Source organism: Morus notabilis, unplaced genomic scaffold (assembly GCF_000414095.1).
Source record: "Morus notabilis unplaced genomic scaffold, ASM41409v2 Scaffold902, whole genome shotgun sequence".
Lineage (NCBI taxonomy): Eukaryota > Viridiplantae > Streptophyta > Magnoliopsida > Rosales > Moraceae > Morus > Morus notabilis.
Genome location: NW_010365273.1, coordinates 281,451 through 293,034, shown reverse-complemented (window position 1 = coordinate 293,034; position 11,584 = coordinate 281,451). Strand labels below are relative to the sequence as shown.

General features: G+C 35.2%; 1 protein-coding gene and 1 non-coding gene across 2 annotated transcripts; both read right to left on the bottom strand.

Moving 5' to 3' along the window:
* Window positions 1-72, bottom strand: TRNAC-GCA. The gene has a single exon. It is a non-coding gene; the product is annotated as a tRNA-Cys (tRNA).
* Window positions 73-403: 331 nt separating this feature from the next.
* Window positions 404-3,175, bottom strand: LOC21400299. Its single transcript, XM_010107646.2, has 3 exons — window positions 2,860-3,175; window positions 2,352-2,406; window positions 404-1,170 (listed from the first exon to the last, which is right to left on the bottom strand). The coding sequence occupies exons 1-3, from the start codon at window positions 3,049-3,051 to the stop codon at window positions 884-886; spliced, it is 534 nt and encodes a 177-aa protein (XP_010105948.1). The 5' UTR covers window positions 3,052-3,175; the 3' UTR covers window positions 404-883.
* Window positions 3,176-11,584: the final 8,409 nt, after the last annotated feature.

The following is an 11,584-nucleotide window of genomic DNA, read 5'->3' as shown; positions in this document are numbered from 1 at the left end:
AGGGCCCAACCGGGTTCGAACCGGTGACCTCTTGATCTGCAGTCAAATGCTCTACCACTGAGCTATGGACCCGTGCTGCTTTAAAATGATATTTTTTTAATATATATAAAAAAAAGTGAAAAACAAACTGGTTAGGCAATAAACAAAACGACAAGTCCCTCGCACGATAACGAAGAAAGAAGAAACGTGGTCTGATATTACTTGATGGCGATGCCCTCACGAGAGGCCGAGAGGATCGTGGCTTAACCAGGCCCCCACGGTTAATGACTTATTGAATAATGCCTTGTGCCTTTATTTATTTACTTATTTATATGTTTGTTTGTTTGTTTGTTTTATGGTTGCATAATGACCAGCATAAAATGCAGAGATCAAGAAACCAAGAAAATCTCCCGCAAAACAAATAAAAATTCATAATTCAAGCAACAAAACCGTTATTAAATATCACCATAAAAAGACAATAACAGTTTTTTTTTCCCTTTTCTTTTCATAAGATCATACACGAATGTGCCACGTGTCAGTGGTGTAATGGATAATGGATATCAAAGCATGATAAAATCCCAGGAAGGTAGACCAATATTCTTGGTTCAACAAATTCTCATTGCAGTACATCTGATTTTCATTTGGTTCTTTCTCAATCAAAAAGAAAGCGGTAGCACGGTTTTTGTCTTTCAGGAGCTTGAATAAAGACCATGAGACAGACATTGAACACGCTATAAATATTAGAGCTTTGACAATTGGATACTTCTACACTACACGTACAATCATGGGGTAGGCTGCAGGAATTTCTATAGGAGGCGACCGCATTTTTCCAGTTACTTCTGCTGTAACCGGAAAGTGAACGCCGACGTAGTAGAAGCAGCGGCTCCTGGCTGCAGAGGCACTTCTACTGGGATGGCGGAGGAGTTGCTTTTGCACGAAACGATTCCTTAGTCACTCCATAATACACGGGATCTTTTCCAGAATACGTGATGAAATTCCAGCCGAAAGCTGATCCTCCAACAATATATGTCCCTGAAATATCACTAGTTTCAGCTGACGCCTTCTCCGATGGATTTTGACCATCCTTGTTCTCACTTGGTAATGATGGCTGCCTCTCTGTCACAATCTTTTTGCCAACAGAAACTGTCTCTGTTATCATCTGATTGTACAGTTCTACCAGAAGCTTCATCTCTGTAATTTGCAGGTTTACAAACAGATCAGCATAGTTCCAGAACAATAACAAGTTATACAACCCGAATTTCCATAGATATATCAATCAAGAGGAATGCTAACACTCGCAAGGCCAGCATCTGAACCGCATCTGAACCGCTAATTTCTGCACCCCTCCCCCACCCCCTCTCTCCCCAATTGGGCCCACAAGAATCAACAGTCCTAATCATGTGCTCATGCGACTCACAAGTGCAATTAGCATATCTCATCAATCAATAAGCAACATTGTGAGCTTGGAAACTCAAGTGCAAGTGCAAGAAACATTCACCCCAAGATTAAGCGGTGTAGACTCCTGAGAAAATTTATAAAATTGATGGCACCTATCCTAATGCTCTATGAGCTACACACCATAAATTTTGGTTATAAAATTCGGCGGTTATTTTATATATTTTCCCCCTGAACATATATGGTTTTAGCAACTTCCCCCTGAACTTTTAATTTTGGCTAGTTGCTCCCTCACTTGCAAAATTGTTGCAATATGTCCCATTTTGGCGATGATTGTATTAAGTTAATGTTAAAAAAGCACATTCAACGAAAAATACCATCATCCCAATTCAAATGCAGCAGAAATCTTTCAACTCCTCAACTTTTAATCCCTCAAATCTATTAAAAAATTTGAGCAAATTTAGTATAATGGGGCACATTACAATAATTTTACAACTTCACGGAGTTGGTTGTCAAAATTAAAAGTTTAGACAGAAATTTGCTAAACCACGACAAGTTCGAGGACAATTGTACTAAATTGCTTTGTGCTTTTGAAGAACAGATGGATTGCCAACACTCACTACATTTGAGAATATGATCTTTAGCTATGTGAAGAACATTTTTTCTTTTTTCTTTTTCCCCCCTTTTTTTTTTGGAAAAAGAAACGCGAGTTAATTTTATTAATCAATGAAGGACAGAAAAAAAAAATCTTTAGCTATGTGAAGAACATTGAAATCTTTGCAAACACAACATGCTATGGGGACTATTTGTATGGTAAGTTGTAAGCACCATTCCATTTGTATGCAAATAAACAGCACAACAATTAAGGACTATGCTATGCCTATACAATTGCAGAAGAAAGGAGAAGTTATGGAACTGGGACGTAAATTTGAAAGCTATTATTGTGGAGGGAAAGTAAAGCATCTCAATGAACTTACGTTCATGAATTTCATTCGCTGCTTTGCAGTTCCGAAAGTCCGGGGTCCGGAGAACCTTCAAGAAAACAGGAAGATTTCAAGCCTGAACACATTCGCATAATGTACTAAAAAGAAAGAACTACTTAACTAATGTAGAAACAAATGAAATAGGAGTGATCATATCCTCAACTGAGAAATTTCAGGAATTTTGGCTCATGAAAAAAATGCAACATTTCTCAACCTTGACAAAATATAATGTTATCAAAGATATTTTTAGTGTTTACAAAAAAAAAAAAAAAAAAAAAAAAAACCTTTCTAGAGTGCTTAAGAAAGTGTTAAGCAAAATGGGATTTAAATTGGAAGAAGCATTAAGAACAAAAACCGCCCAAAGTTATCAAACAAGTTAATTAAAAAAGAACAAAAATATATATAAAACTGCTTATGAGAAGCAAATTGCAAATACCCAGAAATGATATTACATAAATCTGCATAAACAGCAAAAATTGAGACAAAGTAGAGGAATTAAAACCTCGAGAAAATGAGGACGAAGATCTTTGAGAAGGAGACGAAGCTTGAGGGGTTTGGAGTGGTGTGAAAGGGAGTCATTGTCGAGGGGTCTCTTCTTGGAAGAGGGAGGAGGTTGAGGATGGAGAGACTGGGCTGAGCTCGGAGGATTCGGGGCTTGGATGGGCGTCGATTGGACTATGACTAGTCCTTCCATGGATGCTGCTCTTCTCTCTTTGATTTCACAGGGATTTGCAGGGCTTCCAAGAGCAGACTGAGTCGCTGATAGTGCAGGGACGAACAGATCTTAATTTTTTTTTTCACCAAAACAAAAAAGGTTTGTGGACAGTGGAACAGAGAACGACGTCATTTTAACTAGGAAGACGTTTAGTTCATGGATTAGAATCATGTAATTATAATTATTTTTAATTTTTGTGTATTTTTTATGAGAAAAAATACTGTAGTGAATCATGAACCATAATTTAAATCATGGTTTGAATTCTCTAACCAAACATCCCCTAGATCTTACTTGTCGTCTGGTTCCGTCTATTTTTCTTAGAACATACTTCCCGTCTAAACAGCAAGTTTAGGCCGCACTGAACAAGCCAAGCCATAGGCCCGGTTCCCACACACTTAAGTATTTGAGCCGGATCAGATTGGGCCGAGTCTAAATTTTAAGCCTGAAATCTCTTCGGGCAACATCTTTTTAATTTTCTTATTATTAAAAATACCTTATAAATTTCGGCCCTAAGACCTAATTCTGTTGAGTTTTAGAGTCAGATTGGGCTGACCCTCGTCCTGCCCTGCTCATTGAAAATATCCCATTCGGGCCGGGTGCTGGACCAGACGGCCAGAATTTTCACCTTTATTGTTCCATGTTCTCTTTTTTTTTTTTTTTTCCCTTTTTCAAACATTTTTTTTATCTAGACGTGTTAAAAAATAAAATAATCTTATTTGTCTCGTGGGATTAAATCCCCACTCTCTTATAAAATGTGGATTCTATAAGTAAGTTTCACATGAGTCCTACAAGTGGGGCCACTCTTTATGATAGTTTAAGAATATCCCCGTCGGGTTATACAACATTTTTCTGAAAAGATAATTTTTTTTTTCTTTTTTACATTTGTTATGTAATGTATTTTTGAGGATATGGAAAAATTATTTATAATTTGTTATTATTTGTTATATTGTCTAATTCAACAAAAACAAATTGCCATATATTTTATATTTGAGTTTTTAGTATAATTGTCCTCAAATTTTTAAGCAACTAACCCTCTAAATTTTAAATTTCGTAATTAAGTTTTTAACACATTTGCCTCTAAACTTGTTGTGGTATGGCAAATTGAACTACAAACTTTTAATTTTGAAAAATTTAATAAGGTCTTTTTTCTTTGATCTAGTGGAAGTTTTGGTTCAACTTTGTTTTTGTTTGTTGTTTTTTGTTTTTTGTTTTTAATTTTATAGTAGGGCATGTTCTTTTGCCCTACCAATAGGATAAGGTTTTTCAACAATTGTATATGACACCTAATTGATGATTAAGAGCACTTTTGTTGCGCTTGTGATATTTTTTTTTTAATATGAACATTCATAAAGTGGAGCGTCAAAAATTAATCAAATGATTAAAAGGAGTTATCTTATCGGTTGAGGCAAAATAACATACTTTATATCGTCAAAAATTCATTTTTCTTATTGATCATGTTTGTTTTACATTTTATATTTCTAGTTTATAGCGGTTTTCTTCTTTTTATTTAATGGGAACATTTTTGTTTTTATTTTTTTTACTTTCTTAGGAGAAGAAAAAACTTATTCGAATCAATATTTAGGTTTCATTCGTGTCGCGCATTTGAGTTAAAAATTTAAGTAAAAAAGTGAAAGAAGAAAAAACTTATTCGGATCAATATTTAGGTTTCGTTCGTTTCACGCGTTCGAATTAAAAACTTAAGTAAAAAAGTGAATTTAAGTAAGAAAAATCAAAACAACAGTGGAGTATGGCCGTACTTGACCTCGATTGAGCTGCTATTAGTTATAACAACAAATGAGAAGAAATCACAAATACGGCTATTCAGATATCCATGAAAGTTATTTCATCTCATTTGCGTTCATTTTCCGTTTGAAAAATGATAGTTTCGCGCTAGCTCAACTTTTCTCCTTATTTGTTCTTCTTTTGTAATATTTAAATTGTGAAAGCGATATGAACATTACAATTTTGTTGGTTTCAGTCTAAAAGCTCTTGGCCTCGCACTCCTCCCTCATCATTGATCTAGAACATAAATTAACCTACACGAGTTAAACAGACAAAATGCAAAACAAAACAAACTAGTTAACGTTCCTATTAGTAATGTCATCATGCACATTAATATATACGAGTTTTTAACGTTCTCATCAGTAACGACTTTCATATATAAAAATTTAATGACGACTTTCATATATAAAAATTTAATGACGTATCTGATAAGAATCAATGTATATTATATATATATATATATACACACATATAAATATATAGCAAGTCCAACTGGGAAAAACAGGTGATCTCTCTGGATCTGCAGCCTAAATTGCATGCCGATCTCAATCTTGCTATGGAACTGCGGCAGCGCCAATGCGAGCACCTGCATGCCCTGGGGCTGCATCATCATCCTGCAGATATGAAAAAGATAAACCACAACAGAATTGCCCAAAGTACTATCAGCCCCCAATATTGGTCACGCCACTAGCCCCGCCGTCAGTTTGAGATGAACAAGGCGGCAAAGCTCGAGCTAGAAGACCAATCACATGCAGAGACATGGTGTAGGCAAGTACTCAATTGGTACTATAGTACTGTCAAGTGTCAACAAAAAGGTAAAAAAAAGAAAAGAATTGTTGCGTAATAAATCAAAAATCAACTTGAAGAAAGCACCAAGTCAACTGTAAAACGAACAATGAAATAAAAGCTGAAATTAAGTCCACATTATACAGGGAAGATAGTTTGTAGCTTGTGACAATCCCATGGATTTATAAGAAGAAAATTATCATTACTAAGCACAAAATAATTAAATAGTGCTCATAAACAACAAGCTCGTAGATTGAAAACGGCCCTTTTGGAATTTATGGGTGACACCAAAATTATAGGAAACAACCTTAACAAAAAATATAATAAAGGGGCACATTTCTGAACGATAATTCACCAAACACATAATTAACAATCTCCTTGAACAAAACTTGCAAACAGAAACCAATATATACAATCGTAGAAAGGAACAATGTAACAAACTTTTTATTTTTTTTATTTTTTATTTTATTTTCAAGGATGCTTGCTTCTCGCTACTTTTATATATTCTACTTGATTAAGTCTTGAATGGTAGAGAAAATATTAATGGAGGGTTAAAAGTTAAAATAATCACATATACGGCAGCCAAATCCCAAATTTCCCAATCACAAAAGTAAATAAATAAATAAAAGGAAAAGAAATTCCCGAGCACAAAGTATTCATAGATCATCAGGCGCATAGATGTGACAAACCCATATAGACATAATGGAACAAATTAAAGTAAACAGATACATATCTATACCAAGGATCACAAAGAAACCCACAAAAAAAAAAAAAAAAAAAAGAAACCATAAAAAAGACAACTAAAATTCATGACCTGCTCAAATAACACGACGAATAAAAAGCAATATTATGTGAAAGAAAAGAGAAGAATACAAAGCAAAGCATTGTGACGAAATCCCTATTTATTAGAGCCTTTTTTCAGTAGATTTGTAGATGAAGAAGAAACAAAACATAATAAACTTACTTTCATTTTCTTTGATAGAATTACTGACTTCCATTTTAGCATAAAGGAGCAAACTTTCGTTAATATATTTAAGGTCCGATTAGTTCACTGATTCGAGTTTTTAATTTGAGTTAAGATATGATTTTATGTGAGAATTTTTTACTGTAGTAAAAAAATTAGATGTGATTATTTTTGAGAACTTTTTACTATAATAAAACTTAAATTTTAAACTCGAATCAGTGAAATTAACAAGCCTTAATTTTTGATATATTTTAACCCCCAAAAGAAAAGGAACAATGAAAAAACAAAAAAGGAAGTGACTTTTACCAAGGGAGTGCTAGATTTAAAATGATCTAACCATGATCTAAACAAGATCAAAAACACTAATCTAGCTTAAAATCCGAAAATGCTACAAAAAAATTCTTATTTGGGATTTAGGCATACCTTCATTTCGATGGGCAGCGGAAACACATCGTTCACGGTTGCCGGAATCCGCCAATGGGCCGGCCGGAGTGAGTGGAGGAGTTGCAAATGGAAGAATGGCAAGAGGTGCTCTTGAGCTCCTCTCTATCTCTCCCTCTCTCTCCCACGTTCGGGCACACACACACACCCCTCACTCACACCACACAAAAACAAAAGGGTGGCACCACAATGGAGCAAAATGAGATAGGGTGGTGATATTGGTTCTAACCAATATTCAATTAGAGAGGGTATTTGGTCTAATGGGTTGACCAAATATTATGAGATAGAATGAGTTCAAATGCCTCAAGCGAGTTAATAAAACAAGTGTCCATCCCATTATGGACTGATATTTAACATACATGCATGTGTTAATTCAAATTAACACAGTCATCTATAAGATGCTTTAATTAATTACAGAGTGAATTAATATGATTATGGAAGTCCACATACAAATATTCCAACAATCTCCCACTTGGACGACATAATCATAGAACGAACATTCACTCATCACAGCATAAGCATCAGCTAAGAATCTCACATAATAAACACAAGCCCAAAACAATCATGCATAATAACGTATCGATAGGATACAATCATTATATATAATCAGACGCTAGAGATTCATCAAAGCATGATGACAACTTTAATACATGGATCAAAACCAATGATAGAGACTAACGACTAGATGTCTCTTTTCAACTTGTCACTTTGCCAATTAAAAAGTGTGTCAACACAACATCACACATAAAGTGACAGATCCATGAATACGCATGTATTATTTGAGGCATAAGCAATCCTTATCAATAACAACATGTCACACACAAATGGCAGTAAACTCCCACTAACTCAATACAACTACAGGCTCCTTATAGTCCCGAGTGGGATGCGCGTTCTTAAAACACCTAATAGGTAGGCCTTTAGGGGAACTGCCAACATGTTGTTTATAGGCGTGTTTTCAATAACGATGAGGCATTTTACAATTTCTCTTCACAAAACAGAACACACTATCATTATGCTTGAGCGGACAATGCTCATGGTGTTCTAAGAGAAATATACTATTACGAAACTTTCACAGCACAACATCAACCGGTCCAAAAATTGAGTGAACTACTCCTAATGCTGAAACAATGTTTCACAATTACATCACATAAATAGCTTCACGATACGTCACATACTCCGCATCACAGTCAAGGACGCTACGAGTGCCTATTTGACACTTTTTAACAAAGTAGCTCTTCCTCTTATCATTTAAGCAGCCTACATAATCGGCATTACGAGATCCAACTATAACAAAAGTGTTGGTTCGCCGATACACAACTATCTGGTACTTTATTCCCAGTTAATTTAGTAATAATAACACTCACTCAAGTACCGAATCTGCACGTCAACAATAAACACAATAATGAGACGTGTGCATACTTGAGCATACATTAGGCTGCTAAAGACGTAAGCAAATGGGACAACTTTATTTGATCTCTCTTACTTCACCATAAGGACATTCACCTTTGAGAGTTTGTCACTTTAACAAACAGTGCTTACTAGGAGAACAAGAATGCATACTGAACCTGTTCGAAACAAGAACAATAAAAGTTCTCTGAGACGACCACAAAATGCACTTATCCTTATCACGGAGAATCTACATGCCTAGAACATAAAAGGCTTCTTTAAGATTCTCAAATCAAAGTGACTAGGCTACATGCTATTCGTCTTAACCAGTAGGTCAGAATCATTAGGTGCGAGTAAGTTGTCACCGACATAAAAAGCATGAACATGAAACTGCTCCCACTAACCTTACACATATGCATTTATCAACAACGTTCTCCATAAAGTGACTGTCTCATCCAAAAATTGAGACGCTACTGCCTCGATTTTATCCATACACTCCCACTCATCATCATAGAGTTTCTCAACACATTAGTGGAGCTAGAAAACACATCCACTCTCAAGGCTATGTCAGTTCTAACACCATGAATTCATAAAGAGAGATCCACACCATTAATGATAACTTGTCCCATTTAACGTCAAAATAGCGGAGATACAAGGATTGCTCAAGGCTAAAGAAAACAACAGGGGCAACTAACAATAGGCATGTAAAACAAGATCATGCAATTTGCTCTTCACTTAGCCTTCCCAATGATCTAAGCCAATATGATCATTGTGTGCTAGAGTTCGTTGAGCAAGAATAGAACTCTTTCGCAGGTAAGGATAATTCATCAAACATCACAACCAAATGCATCAATCCACCACCGATAGGGTAGTAAAGATTATGCGGTTAATGACATCCAACAAACTTCCTTCACCGGTCTAAGTATCCTACCAAACAGTTAATTATCGATAGAATAATTTAATTGCCCGTATGGATCTTAACAATATGGTAAATACATACCATTATTCTTAACACTCTGATATATTATTTGACTATAATATGAGTTTAGTGATTATGCAAGTCCACTCATAATCATTCACAATATTCTCCTACTTGGACTGTATAATCAATGCCGACAATACTCATATAATACAAAATGTCAAATAATAATATGTAACCAAAATACATGAATAAAGACAACAAGCTTAATCTCCAACAAGACTCAAGTGTCCTACCAAGCAATAAAACTATCGATAGGATAATTCCATTACCCGTATGGACTTTCAAAACATAATCAACAAATAAAGTTTATCCATATAATCTCACAATTTATTATTTGATACTAGTATTTATGCTAATCCACAAAAAAAATGTTTCTAATTTTCTCCCACTTGGATAGCATAATCAAAACACATGATACTCATATAAAACAAGATATCAAATAATAATGATAACAATAATAAATAAATTATGGATAAACTTATAGCTTAAGCTTTATAATAGCACACGAGCTTTTAATTAAAATTTTCATTCTCACTTTAACACAAAAGAGACCATGTATGCCTATACAAATAATTAGGCATTAAAACATTAAACACAAAATGGGCATTTCAAAAATTTAAACAAACATCCATAGTATATGTCTAAATTTTATTTACCAAAATATCAAATTAAGTGGGAGAACAAATAAAATATGACCATATAATATGGAGTAACAAACATGCCCTGAAATTTTAGGTCTCAAAATAGTGAGAATTAAAACTACCTAGAAAATATATGAAAATTATTACAATAAACAAATATTTAAATAAAAATATTTGCTGGGATCTCATGTGTATCCATGTAAAGAGTGTGTATCCCAATCCTTTTTCGAAAGGAAATGTTAAATTTTGTGGGAGAGCTCCGTAACATACTCAGACAATTTGACATATTTAGACTCACGAGAGGTGAGTACATAAACATTTACTATTGTCGAATTCTCATAATTACATATATGCTATATAATAACAACATAATAATTTTATGGCGTCAATCATCAAACAAATTGTATACGAAATGATCAGGAAAAATTTGTTTAAAAATTGTGAGAATTAACTACCCATAAAAATATAAAATTAATAATATTAAAATATTAAAAAACATGATTTTATGGTAGCCCAAACCCAAAATAAATCATTTAATTAGGTAGGAAATGAAAAACGGAACACAACGGTCGCTCAAAACGGAGTTAAAATCACAAAATAGGGAGGAATTTAGCCCAAAAATGGGCCCCATGCGCGCCACATAAGCACTGACGCGTGGCTGACACGCGCTGACGCTCGCTGGGTCCCAAGCGCGCCACGTGGGCGCTGACGCGTTTTTTTCTTTCTGGTCGTCTTCAACCTTGAGACGGGTCACGAGACCCGTTTTGCGACCCGGTTCCAACCCGAAAATTCAAATGGCCATAACTTCCTATCTATAACTCCGCTTTTGATGATTCGAAAGGGGTTTTGTTCAAAATTTCGTGCTCTTTCATATTCTGGGATTAATTTCTCTCAATAAGGCCTAAAAATCAGATCCCTAAAAACCCCTAACCGGCCGTTTTAAAGCTTAAAAACGCAGTGATTCCAGCCAAATTGACCCACCAAACTCAAGGAAATCATCACCTATGAGCCATAAATGAAGTGGGTAACCTCAAAACAACATTTCCTTGAGCCAAATACGGATTCAAATTTCGAATTTTCCTTCCACCAAAAATGGAAAAATCCGAAAATACATAGCTCTAAACCCAAATAAGTTGGCTCTGATACCAATTGTTAGATTTAAAATGATCTAACCATGATCTAAACAAGATCAAAAACACTAATCTAGCTTAAAATCTGAAATGCCACAAAAAAATTCTTATTTGGGATTTAGGCATACCTTCATTTCGATGGGCAGCGGAAACACGTCGTTCACGGTCGCCGGAATCCGCCAATGGGCCCGGCTGGAGTGAGTGGAGGAGCTGCAAACGGAAGAATGGCAAGAGGTGCTCTTGAGCTCCTCTCTATCTCTCCCTCTCTCTCTCCCACGTTCGGGCACACACACACACCCCTCACTCACACCACACAAAAACAAAAGGGTGGCACGACAATGGAGCAAAATGAGATAGGGTGGTGATATTGGTTCTAACTAATATTCAATTAGAAAGAGTG